Genomic DNA, 21,200 nt, shown 5'->3' with positions numbered 1-21,200 from the left:
CTGAGCACTTCTCAACAGCAGGAGGTACAAGCTGTTTCTGTGACTGAACTCACCTCTAGCCAGAGTGAGGAACCTGTACTGTGGAATGAGGGAATGTAGTATAGGATGTAGAGAAGCTCCTGAAAGCAGTTCTAACAGGTCTAGAAGTTTATTCTAGACTCCCAGCAAGGTCCATGAGAAGCACACATACAGGTCTGTCTGGGCAAGCAGAAAAAGGACCTCAACTGACTGCAGAGCTTTTAAAGGACAGTGCAAAAGAGGTGGGTTGCTTTGCTCCTTCTGGGGTGTAGAGCCACTTTCTTTCCTGCTCAAATGGTTGAGATGGAGAGGACACACAAAGTGGTGCCATCTAAAGTGAAAAGGAATATTTAACTGCTGAACAAATCCTATGCATCCAAAGGATGAGAAAGCAGTTCTGAGACATCTTCAGATTGAAGACCGCTCCAACGTTGGGACCCTTTTTCTCTTGCTAATAAATGTTCAACATGACCAGAGCACAGAATAAAAGTGTAGAACATGCTATGTTCACATACCTGTACATTCCTCCCACTGCCTGCACAGCCCCTTCCTTCTTCTCTGCCTTAATTGATTTGGGATGCTGCATGAGTGTAATTTTATAGTTTAAAAACTTGTAAATGCTATTACTAAGGGTGTGGAAGTCCAGCACCACACCTGGTCTCATCCCCACACCCTGCTGCGCTGAAAATGATCACCAGTCAAAAGGAAAGGGACTCCATCTCTCACTCAAAGGCTGCAAGCCCAAACAAGATGCTTGTTGTGCCCTTTTGCCAGATGCACTTTTCCTGGTTGACTACTAGAGGATTGAAACAAAGGAAGGAGTTACATGGTCTACGCTTGGTGCTCTACTTCTCACTGAAGGAAGGGAAGATTAATCCTTTAGAAATATGCAGACAAAAAACTCAAACTATGAAAACGGAACACATATATTAGGGACAGTACTATTGTACAGGAAGGTAGCAATTGTAGAAAAACAAAGGTCTCAGTATGGTCAACTGCAGTAACAGTTGTGTTCCTGCACATGTCTCCCTATTTCCCGTGCTCAACGAGTTTTCCAGTCCACTTCTTGTCTTCCACTCCTCAAAGTTTGATTTTGAACTCTGTAGGCTGCACAGAAGAGGAGGTCCCTGAGGATTTGAAGAGTGCCTTCAAGATGGTATCAGGGTCCACCTCAGCAGGTGGATTTGAGGAGGCTCCTACACTTGTCCGACGTGGTTCACCTTCTTTCTTCACTGAGGGGGTGTCACTTAATCGACTATGGGAAACAAACAAGATCAGACTTCATGTCAAAACAAAATACTGAGATGAGCGTTCAAGTTTACGCTTTTCATTGGCTCCCAGCCACGGTACTGCATAGCTAGCTTAAGCCAAAAGTATATTTTAGGCTACTTAAGTTATCCAACATCACGGGGAGAATAATGCAGAACAGGGAAACTCAAACACCTCATTCCACTTGAAGGGTGGAATGTGGATCAGTTGCACTTTTGAACCAAAATTCTCCTTCTGGTGATCAAAGCTAGCAATTATAGGCTGGGAGAAATGTGATGTAATCTTAAGCAAGAAGTACAGCTGCTGCATATGCAGCACAAAATTTGTGCGGCAAAAGCCTGATATTTAAAGAGGAAAATGAACAGAGGCTCTTATCTCCCTTTTAAACAAACCTGTGACATTCTGCTACAGGACAAGATATTCTATGATGCTCCCAAGCAAAATAACATAGTTCCTTGAACATACTTACAGCAAGATGGGTTGGTCAGATGTGATGATATTTCCATTCATATGAAGGTTGCATTTCATTGGTTGCCCTGGTGAATGAAAACAAAAGAAACTAAATATTCTACCATAGAAAGGAGGCATTGCACCCACCTTTTAATCACTCCTACTGAAAGTGGAGGAGGATTGACAGGAGACCCGTGGCGCAGAGTGGTAAGCTGCAGTACTGCAATCAAAGTTCTGCTCATGACCTGAGTTCAATTCCGACAGAAGTCAGTTTCAGGTAGCCAGCTGAAGGTTGATTCAACCTTCCATCCTTCCAAGGTCGTTAAAATTAAAACCCAACTTGCTGGGGGTAGAAAGCAATCAGGTAGAAAGCAAAGTTGGTGGGGGGGGGTGATTAAATGCACAATAGGAAGAGATGGGGAGGTAGCAGTGAACTCCTGCCCCATCCTCAGATGCCCAACATACCCCTCAACTAGAATTTTCCTTCATGAATTTTGATAGATCATCTCAGTTCTGCGACTTCTACTTGCGTTACTGTTTATTTACACTGTAACCCAGACTACATTTCAGTGCAAAGCATAATATCCGTGGCAGAGACCTAGCCATCTGTTTGAGAGTTAGCGTCTGGATACCTGCCCAAGAACTTTGCAAAGCCTACTCCTTGGGGCTGATTGTTATTTTCATTCCTTAATAGAACAAAGTCAAGTTGAAAGTCAAAGCAATGTTGCTGTGTTATTGAAAGGTGTTGTGTTTTTTCTTACAAAAATACTGAGACTGAAGTGAAAAGGAGACATAAACAGACAAGCCTAAAGAGCTTGCTTTCCATCCCCAACAAGGCTTGTCATCTTTCCCCCCCATTTTAATAAAAATTAGCAAAGAACACAATTCTTAGAGCCCAATTATTTTTGTCAGAAAACATACTCATAATGAATCTCTCTCCTTTTAGTGGATCAACAAAGGTTTCCCGCATGTACAGGTAACCAGGCATGGGTCTTGACTAAAGTGTCCTTATAGTCTCAACTATTGGGCTTCCACAAAAAGGGCAATACTGTGATACCTTCCCAAAGAGGGTAGATTTTGTGGCTGTGTGCTGAGCGCCCAACAATTTCTAAAAATTGACTTTGGGCCTTCCCAGAAGAAATTACGACCCCTCTTCCCAGGTTCTGACAAGTTCTTTCAAATAATTAATACATCAGCAGTACCATCTAAGGACTCCGGTGGGGCACAATGCTACACTTACCATCCAAGCACCTGTTGTTGTATTTCTTATACGCAGTGATGGCATCCTCCTTTTTCACAAACACAACCTCAGCCATTCCAGGGTGCACTAGACGGGCTCGCTTCAGGGCACCACATACGCAGAACAACTCCTGTGGAAAGAGCAAATACCTGGATTTATTATTATTGCTTATGTTTAAGACATATATACTATAGGCCCTTCTGAGTGCTCCCACCAGCAGAGGCTAGGTATATAGATATTGTGGAGAAGGTCTTTTTCCTAACGTGATGCACCTGTTGCAGAACACTCTCTTCAGACAAATCCTCTGTTGTTTCATAAAAACAGTTGTATTCACCTAGTCCAGGGATCTGAACGTGGGGCTTGTGGATGCCTTGGTGCCCGACAAGTGTTTTTAGAAAGTGGGCAGGGCTAGGTGGGACTTTTGCCCAGCAAGACTTCTGGTTGGCCACTGAAGATTTGATTGGGTGTGCAGATTTTTTAAACACATTGTTTTGGCAGCAGCTGCCAGCAGAGCAAAAGGATCTTCACTGTGCGAATGAAGGTAAGATGAGGCATCCATTTTGTGGATGACTACCCCTCTTGTAGCAGCCAATTTGTGGCAGTCATTTTGTGTCTGCGCCCACCAAACCATTGGCTCAAAAAGGTTGGGGACCCCTGATCTAGGTCATTAGTGGCTGAGTTTTGTTTTAGTCTCTGCTGTTTTATTTTAGTCCTAGTGTGTTTTAGTTACTGTTTTGAGTTCCAATTCTTCAGCGTTTTAATACAATTATTATTGCATTTTAATGCTTCCACTGTAAGCCTTTTTGAAAAAAACTAAGCAGTATTACAGATTTGAAAGACTTGGCATGTGAGAAACACATGAAGTATTAAGATATGGTACACTTAGGTGCTATAAATGCATGCAGTAATAGGGTTATTTAGTATGAAAAAAATCGAGGCCATCACAGTCAATTTTTTTTTAAGCTTGTTTCCACTACTGGGGATATCCTGCAAGCCAGGTTGACTAGTTTTGCCTACTCAGCACAAATGTCAGAATTCTGCAGGATGCCTTCCACTACTGATGGAAAACTAATTCCACAGAGGTTGTCTGTAGCAACAAAAATAAATCAGGTGTCTTGTGGCACCTTGAAGACTACAAAAACTATTCCAGAATAAGTTTTCATGGACAAGAGCGAACTTCTTCAGATGGACCGAGTGTATTCTTATTATGAAGTTATTTTATTTAGGGGGCATTAAAAATAAACAACCATCAAGGTTAAGGGGCTATGAAATATAGGAAGTACATTACTATAATGCAATTATCCAAAATTCAAATCTAATCAAGAAAAAAAACATTCACTAGCTAGGCAGTTCACTAGTTAACACCTGCAATGGATACAGAGTCCAAGGTTTTACTTAGACTTTTTACACTAATAGTGACTATTATATTCACTTCTGAGGTGGCCTTTGACCATAATAAATAACTTATCTTATTAGTGAATGAATAACAAGTGGGGGGGGGGGGAGAGAAGTGTGAAACCAATTCAGCATTGTTTTTGTATGATGTTACCCGCCCTAAGCCGGCTTTGGCCGGGGAGGGCGGGCTATAAATCACAAAATAAATAAATATTTTTTTTAAAAAAATTGTCACACTGGAGTCTTCCTTTGGAGTTCTTTTATTGAGGGATGGTAAAGATCAGGTCAGTAATAGAGTGGCCTGGGAGATTGAACTATCCCCTCCCCTTGTTTTCTGAATATTATTATTTTTAATGCCAGACGTGCTAATTTATGCTTTTGCATTTGGACTGACCTATTTGTCTTTGGCAGAAGGGCACTGTTGGCAATATTATGGCACATATCACACTAGAGGATGAACAAGTGAACAGAGTACCAGCTTAGATTCTCCAGTATCTCTGAAGAAAGCTCACATCCCAAACTAATTTACACCTTAGGAATAATTTTATTTATTCATTGAGGATATTTCTATGCCACTTATTCAGAGTCCTGCTTGAAGTAGCTTACAATTAAAACCACATCACCATATTACAAACATGCCATTGGACATAAATAGTATTAAGAACTATCCAAAAACAGAAGCAGACTATTTTAAAAGCTGGTAAGATACTCCTTACTTAAAAGCATGGGTCAAAAGATGTGTTTTAGCCTAGCAACTGAATTAAAGTAAAGCAGGCACCAGGCAAGCCTCAAAGGGGAGGGCATTCCAAAGTCAAGGTGCCACTACAGAAAATGCCCTGAGTCACCACTGACTCAGCAGATCTGAACTGTAAGGTAAAGAGTATGAGAGGAGACGGTCCTTCAGACCCCCTGGCCCCAAGCCATTTAGGGCCTTAAAGGTAAGAACCAGCACTTTGAATTGTGCCTAGAAGCAGATGGGTAACCAGTGCAAATCATTCAGAATAGGGATACAGGAAACAGATCAGTCCCAGCCTCCAGGCCCCAACAACATGATACTCACAACAATGTCCTCCTCTGTGACTCGAGGGTGCAAATTATTCACAGTCATCTTGGTACCTTCTAATGGGCTGAAGGCCGGCTGCGAAGAAACAGGCAAATGTGTCATATGCAGAATGGAAAGGACATGACAGGTGGGAGCAGAAGAGGGAAACTGATGGATAGATTACAACGCAGCAAAGTTTGGCCTTTACACACTTTCCACTGTTTTGCATGATTCCTGCTAGCCTCTTAGGCTCTTCTTTCATCCAAACGTTAACAGGCTCTCTTGGGTCTCAAACTCTATCAGTTCAAGTTATTTCTGGAATACACATTCAGTTCTGCTCTTAAGTTTTGGGAAAAGTTAAGTGAGGAGTTGTTTGTTATAAGTAAAGGGCCTGTAGCTGCTGCAAAGGGGTCTTCTTTTGGATCCTTTACTCACCTCAACTGGTGCAGGCTCTTTAGGGGGTTCCTCCTTGGTCACCAAGGTTCGGGACATGTTTGTCAGGGCCTTTGTCCGGATGGGGGAAGGTGGAGCTGCAGGGGCTGTATAGGCATCATTCTGGACAACTTTTGTGAGGGGAACAGTCTTTGACAAAGAGAACTTGCTGCCACTGAGCCCAGCCTACATAAATGGAGAACAAAACATCCCTGAATGTTGTAAGTGCTACATCTAGAACCTTTCTCACTAAGCAGCCAAATGCCGATCAGCATCATCTCCCATTCTAGAGAGATTTAAGCTTAGGAACAAAGTCAATGTGGTGAGAGAAAGACCTGCAGCTACTCAATCCCAACTGCCAAATGTCTCTAACGCACTCAGAAAGGCTACCGTTAGATAACAACCATCTGGGCCTAAAGTACTTGCATTTCTAGAGAACTCTGAAAGGGGAAATATTTCACATTGTGTACAGAGAAATGACATCCATTATAACCATTTAATCTGACAGAATGAAACAGATATCCCCCACACCAGAAATGCCATGGCAGGAAGTTAAACTCTTCCTGCAGAAGCTCCATGGCAGCTTCAGTATAACAAAATATTTTATTTACATCATTTATACCCCACTGTTTTCCACAATGGGGACCCTCAGTATCGTACAACATTCTCCTCTCCTCCATTTTATTCTCATAACAACAGGTTAGGCTGAGAGTGTGTGACTGGCCCAAGGTCACCCAAGCAAGCTTCCATGGCAGAATGGGGATTAAAACCTGAGTCTCCCAAATCCTAGTCCAACACTCTAATCCAGGGGTGGTGAATTCATTTGTTACGAGGGCCGGATGTGACATAAATGTCACGGTCAGGATGGGCCATGCCTTGCCAGCCCAAATCAGGTGTGTGTGTGTGGGGGGGGGTGGCTGCCTTGGCTGGCTTGCAGGCTAGATAAGATCTCTCTAGGGCCCTGCTATAATCACCACACTGGCTCTCAGTCACATATAGATTGAAGGAGCCATCTTGCAACAGTCCCCATCGTGCAACCAAATTCAGAATTCTTATACCAAAAAACAGTGTTTTAAATCCAGCAATTTCAAAAAGTGGAATCACACAATCGTGAAGTTACCGGGGGGGGGGGGGAATTAAAGCAGCAATTACAAAGGCAAAACAACAACCCTATACAAGAGAAGCACATTTATCCAGATAATTAGAGTGGGAAAATTACTTTGATCAAAGAATGTCTTAGCTAAAAGAGCCCAGAGAAAACAAAGTTGCAGAACTATCAGAGCAATTCTTTAAATACATCAGATAGTTTGCTATGTAGGCGGTAAATAAAAATCATTCACCTCTTGGTCTGTGACAAGCAAAAACTGCCCCATGTGACCAAGCTAAACCCTTCTTGTCCCAAAGAGCTTGCTGAGACTCGAACAGAAGAAAGCCCTATAATGGGATCCTTGGAAGTTTCTAGATGCAGCCCTCACCCTTTCTGGGAGAAAGGCAAACACCAGTCCCAAGCAATTGGCAATGAACTTTAGCGCTGTATTCCTTGCACACTGCAATACCATCTCACACAGCCCTCATGATGTTGTCCCATGTTAAACAGAGCTGTGCTGTGGAGGGTGGAACAGGATTTCGTCCCCTTTCTGCAGGAAGAAAGAGTCATCCCAGTGGGGCAGCATTTCGAAAGTTGCTAATGGGGCTGTCCTCATTTCCAGTAAAGGTGGAAAAGAGAAAGCCTCAAACTGCAGCTTTTTGGAAGGCTGCGCTATAGAGGCTTCTAAGATCCAGCACAACCTTATGTACATTTTCTAGAAAATAATCCTCAAGTTCCATAGGACTTACTCCTTAGTAGGTGTGCATAAGATCACAGCTTAGAAGACACTGGGATGAGGCAGGGGAGCAACATAGCCCAAGGGAGAAAAGGACAACAGTAAGGGGGGATGAAAACACAAGACCAGCTAGAATACAAGAAGGGTAGGAATTTTTTTTCTACCCACTTTACATGCTAAAGAGGCATGCTGATTCCTACCTAATGGCTATGATCCAAAATTATGCATATTCTTTGTGAAAGAAAAATATTTCACATGGACCTGGGGTCACCTCTCAGTGCACACGTACCAAGCATTTCCTGTCACATAACAAAATAGGAAAAACCTACAGTGGCAAACTTCAGCCATGCAAATATGCAGTGTTGCAGCCAATGTGCTGCCTTGGTATCATGGGTTAAGCTGGAAAACAAGGAAAGGTCGGTTCTAAGACTGTTAAAGTATTTATAATAGTTTGAAAAAAGGGGTCAACTGTGTAGACTATGCAAGAAGCATTAAAACACAGCATATGACCAATAAGAATTATGTAAAAAATCTTTCAAAAGTTATGCACCTAGATTCTGAAATTGCCAAAACAATACTGAGTGCCATGATGGCTTGTACCATACAGGGAAAATTTTTGATAACATGCTGAAAATGTCATCTCTGTTTGCTGGTCTGATCACAAAGGAAAAATGCCACAAAATATAATGCTCCAAAATTAATCCATTCATTGCATTGTGCCATTCTGATTGACTATTTCAAAGTTTTAACAGATACAGACACAAAAGTGGACAAGGGCAACGAAGAGAAGGAAACAACTTCAATATAAATGACAGAATTAGGTTGCAACCCACAGCCTATTCCAGTCAAAGTAATTCCATTAAGGGCAGTAGCGCTGTTCCAGAGGAAGTCGGCTATAGTCTTAAAAAATAAAGGCTTTAGCTTAGAGAGGAATAGGCAACACATAAACTACTAAATAAACTAGTCAAATAAGCAACTAAGAAAGCCTTCCTCCCCAAAAAGAAGCCCCCATGAAAAATCAAAGGCAAGGATTGTTTACCTATGAAGCAGACAATGAAGTTTAGTGGTATAAATGGTTAAGAATCATAACAATCTTCATAAACTTTTGGCTAAAGCTCAAAGTGAATTAACAGCAATAGGACGTGTCATTTCATAACTCATCTGGAAAGCAGTCTATAAACAAAAATTTATCCAATGCTGAACATGATGCCCCAATGTAGATTTTAAAAAATCTACAAGAGAGGTCCACCCAGTTAGAGGGAATTTTTCTGCAAACCTGGAGAGACCCTCAGGTTTGCAGGAAAAATTGTACAGACATCACAACTTAATGGGGGGGGGGAGGAGATCTCTCATCATAGTGTTGTGAGACCTGGCTGCCATTTTAGAGTTGCCTACCACCCCTGCTAAACATTGCTGGTTGGGGGGCAGAAAAAGGTGACCATGGAAAGGTTAGAGAAGACAGACAACAACAGCCAGTATGGAAGGACACAGCACAAACAGAAGGATTGGAGGGAGAGCAAGAGGTGATGACAAGCAGGTTGGGAAGAAGGAAGGAGGAAGGGAGATGGGAATAGGAGGGCTGGATGGCAGAAAGGCAGCAGGTGAGGAGCTGAGAAAGAGATGAGGAAGACTGAGCTAGTGGGAGGCGGAAGTTTTCCCCCTTCTTGTATTCCAACTTAATATCAATTTTGGACTGCAAATAAGCACCAGGAGGCCACAAATTACCAAACTCTAAATTCTAAAATTATCTTCAAGCAGTTCAGATATAAAGCGATGCAGGTTCAGTATTGGGCTGTACTTGACTAGCAGAAGCTAGACTTTTGCTCTTCTTTCCCTACTTGCCTTTTCCTCCATTCTTGATTCCTGTGATCCATAGCTTGAATAAGTATGCATTACACATAACCAGCAGGATAAAATGCCCAAGCAATAAGAAGGCATGAAAACAGCAATGAGCAGACAGGTAAAAGAGAAGACTGCATTTGAACTCTGCAACAGTGTCATATGTCTTCAATTCAAGGGGACACTTGTTCAGAGGTAAGTCTGGAAGTATAATTAAACAGAATTGGGCAGGCCCACAACACCATGTATTTGTAAATAAATACAAGGACAAAAAGGCTGCAATAATTTGTTCATTCAATGTATGCACACAGCATGTCAGCATTCATGTGCACATCAGGGGCTTGGGGGAAGAGGGTTATAAAAGAATAAGCTACTGAGACTTTTGGGTTAAGGGTTTCTTTTGGGTTAAGGGTTTCTTCCCTGGCCCAGAGCGCTTCCTCATGCGACTCCACGAGCGCTGCTCTCTCGAGGCGGACCCACTGCGAGGCAACCAGTCCCGCCAGCCGGTGAGACTCTTGATGAGCGCGGCACGCTTCCTCCAGGAGCGACCACCGAAGACGCGGGTGACGACGAGAGGAAGGTGAAAAGTAGGAAGCAGATTAGTGTCATAATGTCAGCTCTGGGCCCACTTGACAAATCCCACAAATCACCCTCTAGGCAGGTCTTCCGTAGAAAGATGATTTATTGAGAAATATACAGCGAGATGCAGAAATCGACGTGTAAATAAGCAAGGACACTAATGGGGGGGGACTCTAAGGGTACAGACGATATATAGTAGGAGTGAACATTCTGGAGAGTGAACATTCGGGAGGATTCCTGGTTGCTACAGCAAACCCCCGATAGGACTTGCCCTTTCCCAGGGTAGGGCAGACACAACAACCTTAGACAGTTCGACCTTGAAATACCATCTGGCTTACCAGGCCACTCTGTACCAGGCCGGAGCCTGACACACTTACTGCATTATGGAGAAAGCTGTTTGTGGTAGTAATTTTCATCTGTTTGCTAGGAAGGGGAGATACAGTTTCTTCCTCATCTTCCATATCGTACAGGCACTAAAAACAAATAGCAAATAAATGATTTAAGTGACAGCAGTTTACTTGAGATTTCTGGTTTTTAAAATGTGAGATGGATATTCCAAGGAGACTTGGCTTTCTTGAGGTAAGCTGTTTCATGATGTAAGCTATTAAATAACTACTCTGATGTCCCTTGAGAATGGTCTCAGGCACATCCGTTTCAATGCTGTGGCATACTGTCCAACTGGTTTCCAGGGATTTTCCTAGTTTAAGCAATGAAAACATGCATGTACCTTCTCTCTGAAGCAACACAGGACTTCATGGACATCATAGTCTGTGCTCACTGAACAGTTTCAAAACAGCTCAGCCAGCTTATATCAAGCACCCCTCAAAACTGCATAACACATTTTAATGGAAACTACTAATAGATCTCAAAATTCAATTTCTCCTTGACCTGTCTCAGCACTCAACCAGATAGTACTAGTCTAACCAGTCTCTCTGTCAAATGAAAGCAGCAAAGCCAACTGCAGCCAGAGGTGATATGACAGTCTGCCTGCACAGGTTCACTGTGACTTCAAATAAGATCAGCCAGTGATGTCAAGAGAGGCAGGAAAGAGAGGTCATAGGATACTGCAAGTGTGAAAGGCACTAAGAGTTGAGTACAGAACCAGTGAGGAAGGTTTCAAAAGTACTATCATGACAACGATCGGTCATTGGAAATACTGTATATGATCCTTAATGATTTGTCTGAATGAACAGAATGCAGACAACGCTCTGAGCCCATGTCCCATAAATGTATTATTTACACAAAGCAAGCGAAGGTTCAAATCATTTGCCTATCTTATAAAACAAGCATACTTTCTGTTCAAAACCTTCCTAGTGTTTTACAGTAACTGAGCCTTTCCCACCCAGCTAATGAATGACACGCACCTGTTTGTGTGTGTGATTGTTCACAACATTGATCTTCATACCTGCAGGGTGAGTGTGTGATGGAGCTGCAGCCTTCTGCTGTGGTAAGGGAGAAAGTTACATCATTAACACCAGGGCACACATTGCCTGGCCTAAGTTCATAGGAGAATATGAGGCTCCTCCAGCCTGCAGTTTACGATTATAAGCAGCACTGGATCATTCTGTACCAAACTGTCTTTTCCTTAAGAAGTACACTGTAACCCTACCATCCCTCCCACTTCCATGCGACATTTGACTGATAGACATTATAAGATACATTGTAAGATTCTAAGATTCAAAAACAATATTGCAATAACACTATCCCGGCCTTTCCCCTCTGTGTAGAAGGGAGAAACTGTACTAGATATTGTATATCATATCTTAAAAACCAACTACATAATGCTGATATAAATTCTTACATATACCCAAGAAAATTACAAGCAATTTTATTCTGTAGATTTCCTTCCAAAAATATGTACAAACACTGTACTAGTATTCCATACCAAAGCAAGCAGTCTTGATAGAGTAAACATTAAAATATTCCCCATATTTAATTTTGGAGAAATAAAACCCAAGTGAGATCACGAGAGGAACAATTTAAATTTTGGAGAAACCGGTTTCAATATACAAAAAACGTACATGGCAGGATGAATTCGGATATCTATGCTTTAAACCCCAGGTTATTGTATAAACAAAAATCCAGAATTCACATGCATGAATTTATCACTCTTACAATTACACTATGTTACAGCTTTCCCCATTTGTTCCCTCTGAAAGACTTGGTGCCATCTCTCTAGCAGCTGACAACCATAACCTACTTGAATAGTTTTTGTTATCTTCACGGCAGGGGCCACTGCTTCCATAGCACTGTTTATAATGGCTGCAGTAGGTGCACTCCTTTTCAAGCTGATCTTCTCTCTGGCATCAACAACTTTGGTCACCTTCTCGACACTTTGCTGTTTTCTAGAATTGAGCATCTCTCGGGCATCCTGTACTTTCCCTTGGATTTTGAACCTGGCATCTTTCTGAAGCAGTTTCTCCCGGGCATCTTTCACACCAATTTTCTGCCGGGCATCAGTAACACCAATCTTTTGACGTGCATCAAATGTCCGTTGGAAACCAAGACTTGATGTTGGCCTGCCAAGAAAAGTTTGTTGGACTCCAATTCGAGATCTGAGACCACCAAATACTGGCCTGGTATTCAACCTGGAACAGAAACATCAAATATTACATGAAATGCAACTTTTCAATTAGTTTAAACAAACAATAAAACACAAACACAGGGAGACAGCCAGCTCTCAATCAGACTGGGGAGATTTTATCATCTGAAGTGAAACTGAACAGCACTAATATACATGCAACATGAAGGACAGAGCTGATCAGAGAAGAACTAAGTCCTGTAAAGCAGTCACCAAGCACATAGTTGTACTTTCCTATTAGTTACTTAAATACAATTATTTGCATGTTACTATGGCACAGAGTAGGGGGTGGAACAGTTTGTCCTTCATTGGTCCCCAAATTTGGAATCCAGATTCTTGCTCCAGATTTGTACTCATGGAGGCCGGACCATTTAAGTATTGCATTAAAATGATGAGAAACGACAAATTATATTAGATGACTGGGAAGTTGGAAGTTCTAACCACAATCTAGTCAACTTACCAAGAAGTCTATCAGTCTCCACAGAGACACTTTTCATAGACTGGAAATAGGGCAGATTAAGATTACTTTACAACCATGTTTCAAAGACCATCTGGGCCAATCTTCATATTTAGTCATTTCACTCAAATGGCTGGACCCTGGCTAAAAGCAGAACTAAAAATATGATAGCTACCTGGTGACTTGGGAGAGTAAAAACTTGATGCCAGCATATAGGAATTTAAGATGTTTGTGTAGCCCTATGCAGAGCCAGCACCTTAAAATCTGATGTTAGTGCCTGCCAAAAGACAAGAGTCCCTCTGGTCTTCACAGTAGATGAGCATATGGTGACATTTATCTTAGTGCTCTGCCACAAAGGCACACAGCTCTGAAACATAATTTAAGCAAAACAAGGCCCCTTCTTTCACAGCAAATAGTTCTCTATTGTCAAGTGGCCGGTGGCAAAATCAGCAAAAAGTACCATTGGTGACACTGTCTAGCAGTCCACACTCTTAGAATGCTTGCCTAGGAAGGTTACAAAATCTTTCATTGTGCTTCCCAAGGAGAAGGCTGGACAGGCACTCTGCTCTTAGGAAGAGAGCTGGACTACATATATTGGTGGGATGCTTCCTCCCCACTGCCATCCCAATAATGCTATCTAAATCTGATATGTTATTATGGGTTTTCCCCCCCTAAGTTTCATTGGGATAAAGAACCATCACTGTAGCTGTGATGGCAACAAACATCAATAGTTAATTACATGTTACACGCAGGCCTTAGGACACAGAGAACAATTTTTCAACAGCCTGGTAGCATCCCAAGGAATGATACTATAAATCACAAAATTCAAGGACCATCAGAATATAAGTAGAAAGCTCCTGTAGGTGTTCAGGATAAATATCATGGGGAAGACAGGGTCAGAGGGGCTGGTAGGAAGTCAGAAAACACCCATCATTCTAGCGCTGAACAGATCATTTAGAACATTTAAAACAGATCTAGCACAGGACTAATAATAATAGATAGGTAACAGTGGTGTAGGGAGGGGTTAAATGAAAATAAATACACAGACAACAGAAAGATGGATGAAATCAAGCCATTTATCCTAGCCACTCTGTCCCTCATGTCAAACTTTAGATTATAAACTCCTCTTAATAGGGGCCTGTCTTATTGATTTCTGTAAAATACAGCTGATGACACAATGACATTTCCTAGCTTTTCCCTGCATCCTTATGTTGTTCAGCTAATACAGATTATAAAAACTCAGAGTAGGGACTATATCATGTTTGAGCTCTTTGTGATTCGAAACAGGCAGCTGTCTCTTAGACGACAAAGAGCAATATGGCAAACTAGGAAGACAACACTTTAGACCACTGGTTCCCAACCGGGGGTCCGCGAGAACTAAATTATGGTCCGCGAAACAAAGTTATAAACCCATAATAAATTAATATTTTCAATTAAAAGTTCTCTATTATAAAAATATATATTCAAATATTATTTTAAGTTTAATGTTTAACTAACAGTTATGATTAAAGTTTATTTTCAAATTCTTGGAATTTTTATTTTGAACCTTGGGGTCCCTGCACCGAACAAAAAAGTCCTAGTGGTCCCTGGTCAAAAAAGGGTTGGGAACCACTGCTTTAGACTGAGTGACTGCTTGACAATGAATAGATAGGGAATCTACAACATGGAGAAACCAACACTGGGAGAGAGAAGGGATGTTTCCTCTGGGAAAATGAAATAGTATGGACTAAATTTTTCAACAACCCGGAAAGGGAAGAGGCAAGGGTAGCCCCACTGCCCCAGCAGGCTCCATGATAGGCAACGCTAAAGCCAACGACGGGCATCCCCAGAGCATCTCTTGAGACACTGCAAGAGGCACACCCTTGAGATTCCACAGTAGCTCAATATTTTTGGGGAGGGAGAGAATCAGACTGAGGGAAGGGTCGAGCCACAATCTCACTACAGACCCACATTCACTACCACCGCCCCCCCCCCACACACACACACACCAGCGCACACCCAGGCACCACATTCAATTATTACATTCCAGGTTCCCGGCGCGCGAATGCGCACACATAAGCACACACACACCACCAGCTCGAAGGCCCAACAGAGCCAAACGCTCGAGCAGGTTACAAGCGACAAAAGACGTAGCCAACCAAGGAACACGGTGCAGTCCCCGAACCAACAGCGGGGACTACCCCGAACAGAACCCGGATCTGCGCTGCACGCGAGAAGGGTGTGTGTGTGTGTGGGGGGGGTCGCCAACTGGGGTTCTGCATGCCGCTCCTCTTCTCCTCAGCTCACCTCCCCTTCAGGTTTACATTGACACCGCGCTTCCTGATCAGCTCGTCCAGAGACAAGTCCGCCATGTTTTCGCTAGGCCTGGAGACAAGTCGCAGCGACCGAAGCCCGGACATGAGATTTAACTACTTCCGGTCTTCGGTTGCCCCCTCTCTCTCTTCACAGCAACGGAGAGGGGGAGGGACATCTCGCGATGCCTCCGAATGAGCTCGACGGGAGCGACAAAAGAGACGCGAGAGCGAGCCCAGCAGGAGGTAGGCTCCCATCATTCCTCGCGGTCACAATGGATATTTGCATACTCGCCAAAGGGGCACAAGTGGCCGTTTCAACCCCTCAAAGCTGCCTTTTCCTACTTTTCTTTAGGGTTTAATGAGACGACAGGACCTGAAGTTATGTTATGAAACTGCTGTGATCCTTTTTCATTACTTAGGTTTCCTCATCCTGACTGGAAAAGCAACTGGACGCTTCCACATGGCTTCCCTGGAAGATTGTCTTGTATGCCTTAAACTTATGAGTAAGGAAAATAACGATCCGGGGTGACGCCCGGATCCTCACTGCTAATGTGAGAAGAATTTTTGAACGGGTACAGGTTGTCCCTATGGTGACTCGCCTACTTAGCGGGATGCCTCGGTGGTGGATCTGCCCGTCCCCTCTTTTACAAAAAATAATTAACCATTTCAATACAACCCTTCCCTTTTCTCTTTTAATTCAATTCCACAGTGATTAATTCATATGTATAATAACCTATATCAAGTCCCTTTTTAACTTCACAATTTAAAAGTTCATATCTTACTCTGTAAATAAATATTTCCCTATAGCATAGGACACAGGTATCCTTAGTCTTTCCTACTTTTACCGTTGTCTGGTGGAAAATTTGCCATGAATTGTGTTCTACTTCCAGGTTTCGCTCCTAAACATCTTTAAAAGGATCAGGTATTCTTCCAATAGATTTTTTTAAAAATGTAACTTGCATCTAAGCAAACAACAGAAAACCCTTTATTCCTATGACACACTCTCACCCGCCCAGCCAAAACGTGCCACCAAGTTCATACTATGTAATAAACACTAACTTCACTCCCCCCCCCCAAATCCATGTTATGTAACACTCCTAATTTTGTTGCGAGCAGGAGACGTAATTGCAGAGGTATATCCATTTACATAAGGGATTAATAATATGGATATCCACCAGTCTTAAGGTTTGTGTTATTTATTGTCCTTTCATTAAACTTTAAATACATTTGTTAAAATAAAAAGGGGACAGATTGGGGAAAATATCCAAATCCTGAATGGAGGTAATTAATGCATTTCTCTCAGTAGCATATGTTCTGTTCCATGGATAAACATCCTGGGTTTAATGCTGGCATGAGAGCCAGAGCTTTTTATATCTGCATAGTTGCAATTCAGCCATCAAAAGCCAAGAACAGTCATACAAAACCATACAAAAAGGAGCATGCACTGAGGAATTTTACAGCCCAAGGCCAAGTATAGTGCTGCAATAGGCACTGAAATTTGAAAGTTTAAAATGTCAGTTTCTTCATATTTTTAGCTTTTAGAATTGTGATGAAACAAGTGAAAATGGATTGATAATTACCCACCTCCCCTCTCAGAAGAGGTATACTGATGGGGCTTCCAGGAATAAATGGGCAATTCTTTAGACTTGCACTCCCTACCATACATGCAATTTTTCAGACACTTTTTTACCATCACCCTCATGTATCTCCCTCCCATCCCCCTCATGTAACATTTTTAAACTTCCTGATATATTGCCAAGTACAGGCTTGGATCCTAATCTGCCTTTCCATTCATGGCAGGCATTTCTGCTTGTGGAAGAGGGGTGGGCTTGTTAGTGGCTTCCTAGAGGCACCTGGTTGGCCACTGTGTGAACAGACTGCTGGACTTGATGGCTTTGGTCTGATCCAGCAGGGCCTTTCTTATGTTCTTATGGGCAATTTTTGCTAATTCCTTCCCCTCACACAGCCCCTCACTTTGATACCCCCACTGTCCCATTGGGAACAATTTCAGAGGGCACCTAGGGCTGCATAAGGAAGAGAGGCAAAGCCATCCTCTTTATTCTTACAGCCAGCACCAGAGGCTCTTTGTCCTGGAGTTTGCAGCAGTGGCATTTCAGCAAGGAACTAGGAATGAATCTCCTGTGGCAATGTGATAGCTGACAACCCCCCTCTCCCATATAGCAGTTCTTCCATGTCACAATGGACAGCAACTCTGGAAGAGAGCCGTACAACTACATCTCTTGTAACAGTTGCAGCTGTTATATGTGAGGATTTAGCAGTATTTCAGTTTATTCTTGGGAAGCCATGCCATGGTGTAATGGAACTGCCTCTGACGTGTCAGGGCATTATGTGTGCTTTTTTCTTTTTCTTTAGCAACTTTTACCAGGCCTTCTTCAAAACTGAAGGGTTTTCAGAGTTCTAATCAGTCCCACATTGCTCTACTTGCAGCCAGTTGCATGCTATGCATTTACTAACTCATCCTTACAATTTCCCCACACATTTGTTTTCAAGCTTGCCTTGACAAAGGCCATTTCCTATTTGGCTATAAATCATTTTGATGTGCACATGCAAGCTTTAGCTAGGTTTGTTTTCATTCAGCTTCAGTGCAAATCAAAGGACAATTTTAAGAACACCTGAAGATACCCTAAAGGGAAATTAGTCCCCTCCCTCTTTCAAATGGGAAAAAGCACTTTTGACATCTTTTCTCTCATGTATCCAAGTTACATGTATACATTTACTCACATTGTACAGCTGAGTCCAAGCAAGAGGCTAATAGGATGGAAGGAAATAAACAATGCATGGAACTTTAGCAGCTAGACAGTATACAGGATAGACAGGAAGCAATGGAGAGGAATAATGAATTGGAAGTGTCATCTACACAGAAAACTGCATCTATGCATCCTTTTGGTACCGTGGGTTTGCTGGTTGTGACGAAACAGGCCCCTTTGGAGATCTTATTCCATGGGTCACAAGTAAAAATGTATGCGGATAGAGGTTGCCATTCCAGAATTACCATTGTCATTACCATCACCCTCCATAGCTACTGATAGTTGAAAACTGACTCAAACAGTTGAAATAAACTGCAATCTATGGTGTACTTCACTCTTCCAGTATTCTAGCCTCTACCCAATGTATATAGGTTTTATTTGCAGCTGAACCAAATGGTTACAGATGAGACAGTTTGAAAAAAGAAATTTTGAACCACATCAGAGTATAAAGGTCAAGTATTTTAGAACATAGTACCAGTCTGCAGAAGTAATGTTTTAAACAAACTCTGTGTAAGATTTTACCTTGACATAGAGTAGTTGAATTTCTGCTAGTTTAAGATCTCTTAAAGTTAAACAAAGACCTATAACACCACACAGGCCAGATTTATAGGATTGTTGGGATAGGAAAATACTATTAGGTAAAAAGCTGGAATTTGGTACATAATCCAAGACGTCTGTTTTCAGAAATATCCAGAATATAGGACATTGTGACAGGGGAACAAGAATTATAGCTCAAGTTATTTCAGTACTAGCTAGATACCGGATGGTCAGGACTGACCATATTGATCTGATGAAGGGTTCATTGGCTGCCAAGATATACACCTCAACACTTTCTGATGTCAGCTGGACAAAATGCAGGTGGATTGCCTCTTACCATTAGCTAGCTGAGAATATGCCAAGTCATATACAGAGCAGAATGCTGGGCTGTGGGAGTTCTAGTCCCCATCTACATCCTTAAAGCAGTCTTGAGGGGATTTCTAGTAACAGCCAAGAACTTGTGACTGATTGCTGAATGCATATATTTTCACTCACATACAGGTTCTGAGCTATTGGAATAAACTTTCAAATGGTAAAATTAGTTAATCAGAGCAATTTTTGACAGCAAGTTAATTTAAATGTAATGTCTGTTTGGAGGGGTCCAGCCAGCTGTCCTGGTTTAGGAAGCTACTTAGTAGCATTTTAGTGTTCTGTACATTACAACATAAAGTCTCTTTAACAGGTGGGATGCAAGAAGCTAACTGATAAGCATCAGGAGTTGGCCATCTAGTTATGCTACCACCACCAAGATGGTTAGGAAAGGATCTTCAAATAATGAGGTTACAAAATCTATGATATAAAACCTCTAGATTGCATTTCAAGGACATAGGTATTCAGTGCCCCTACCTGCTGGTTCTGTTCAGCAGGAATAAAAAATGAAGGCGCAAATCCCCCACCCCAGCCTTTAGGAAGGCAATGGGTTGGTAAGCATTTGTTGCCTTCTGAATAAGTCTTGTGTGCACAACATCCCCGTTTGTTATACTATTTGTAATATATATACACATGTTCTCATCAGCATCCCTAGTATCTGCTGGGATTCTTGCAAACATTGAACTGGATGGCCTCTGGGCTTATTCAGAAGGCAATTATTTCAAGAGGGCATCTACAGGATCATTGAATACAAATTATGCCCTAAGTGTTAAAAGATCCAGAACATGAACTCGTTTTGCATATCTAAAATTCAGATATTCATTCTATGTAATTTCAGAGGTTTTACAACAAAAATATAGAATTTATTGTTACTTATTTAAAACATTAGCTGACTTCCTACCTTGCAGAACTCAAGACAGCTTACAATACAAATAAAAAAATATTAAAAAACCCACAACAGACCACAATATAGAATCTCCAAGTAGGACTGCCAGGAAATAAAAACTAAATCATATGCAGTCCTAAATAAAACTGTCTTCAAATGCCTCCTGAAGATGGCAAGTGAAGAGGCCAGGTGCATCTCCCTGGGGAGGTCCATAATCGTGGGGCTTCCATCAATAAGGCCTTCTTTCAAATCCTCACTAGACAAGCTTCTCTGATTGATGGGACAGTCAGATGGGCCTCTCCCTGTGATTTTTATTCCTGGACAGGAACATATGGGAGGAAGATCATCTTTCAGATACCCTGGTCCCAAGCCATGTAGTGCTTTAAAGAACAAATACAACATCTTGAATTGGGCTCCAGAGCAGAACAGTGGCCAGTGTAATTGCTGCAGTATCAAGGTTATAACCTTCTGAGAACGAACCTTGGATACTCACTGTGAAGGCTCCTTCTGCTCTGGAATACGGAGGTCATCTGTAAAGAGGGTGTTTCCGTTCCTCTTGCTTCTGGGAGGCAGGACTAAAACTTTGACTTCCTGTCTCTGAGGAAACGCCCCCTCATTTCCAGTTTGAAACTTTACGAGCTATAGGGCACAAGAACGCCTAAATTCCTTTTTTTTTTTTTTTAAGGACAGGAAGGTTTAAATAGAAGGAACAACAGTAACTGTGAGAAGAAAACAATAAGTGTTAGTAACAGCAACTCAACTAAGAGCCGTGGCTCCCTTGTGGAAAAGGCAGGAAGTTGCTAGATCCCCAAACGAACTAGCTAATCCTGAACAAAATGCTAAATTCCTGAGAGGTGGGCCAGATGACCTCCGTATTCCAGAGCAGAAGGAGCCTTCACAGTGAGTATCCAAGGCTCGTTCTCGCTCTGGAAGAGGAGGTCATCTGTAAAGAGGGACTTACAAGAGCTGTCCCTGGCCTGGGTGGGTTAAGAATTTTGCAAAACGCTCTGAAGGACTCTGCAGCCGAAGGCCGCGTCCGCAGAAGCGAACAGATTCAATTTATAATGACGGACAAAAGTGGAGACGGACGACCAGGTCGCCACCTTGCAGATTTCCTCTAGGGAAGCCTGTCGATGGAGGGCAGCTGTGGTAGCGGCACTCCTGACAGAATGGGCCGTGATGCCTTGTGGCACGGCCAACTTGTTGGAGCTATAGGCCTGG

General features: G+C 42.3%; 1 protein-coding gene and 1 non-coding gene across 4 annotated transcripts; one reads left to right on the top strand and one right to left on the bottom strand.

Annotated features, from left to right (window-relative positions):
* Window positions 1-771: 771 nt before the first annotated feature.
* POLDIP3 (DNA polymerase delta interacting protein 3) lies at window positions 772-15,541 on the bottom strand. Of its 3 annotated transcripts, none has more exons than XM_056847320.1 (9): window positions 15,412-15,541; window positions 12,288-12,675; window positions 11,452-11,529; window positions 10,465-10,560; window positions 5,850-6,032; window positions 5,433-5,510; window positions 2,978-3,107; window positions 1,757-1,823; window positions 772-1,273 (listed from the first exon to the last, which is right to left on the bottom strand). In XM_056847320.1, exons 1-9 carry the CDS (start codon window positions 15,522-15,524, stop codon window positions 1,099-1,101), a joined length of 1,308 nt encoding a protein of 435 aa, XP_056703298.1. In that variant the 5' UTR covers window positions 15,525-15,541; the 3' UTR covers window positions 772-1,098. The 3 variants fall into 3 exon arrangements, with proteins under 3 accessions (XP_056703298.1, XP_056703299.1, XP_056703300.1); XM_056847321.1 differs by having other exon boundaries at window positions 11,452-11,526; XM_056847322.1 differs by lacking the exon at window positions 11,452-11,529.
* Window positions 15,542-15,905: 364 nt separating this feature from the next.
* LOC130475881 (U12 minor spliceosomal RNA) lies at window positions 15,906-16,054 on the top strand. The gene has a single exon (XR_008933254.1). It is a non-coding gene; the product is annotated as a U12 minor spliceosomal RNA (small nuclear RNA).
* The last annotated feature ends 5,146 nt before the right edge of the window (window positions 16,055-21,200 follow it).

This window comes from Euleptes europaea, chromosome 3 (assembly GCF_029931775.1).
Source record: "Euleptes europaea isolate rEulEur1 chromosome 3, rEulEur1.hap1, whole genome shotgun sequence".
Classification (NCBI taxonomy): domain Eukaryota; kingdom Metazoa; phylum Chordata; class Lepidosauria; order Squamata; family Sphaerodactylidae; genus Euleptes; species Euleptes europaea.
The sequence above is the reverse complement of the archived record's forward strand: the minus strand, read 5'-3'. Positions and strand labels throughout refer to the sequence as shown.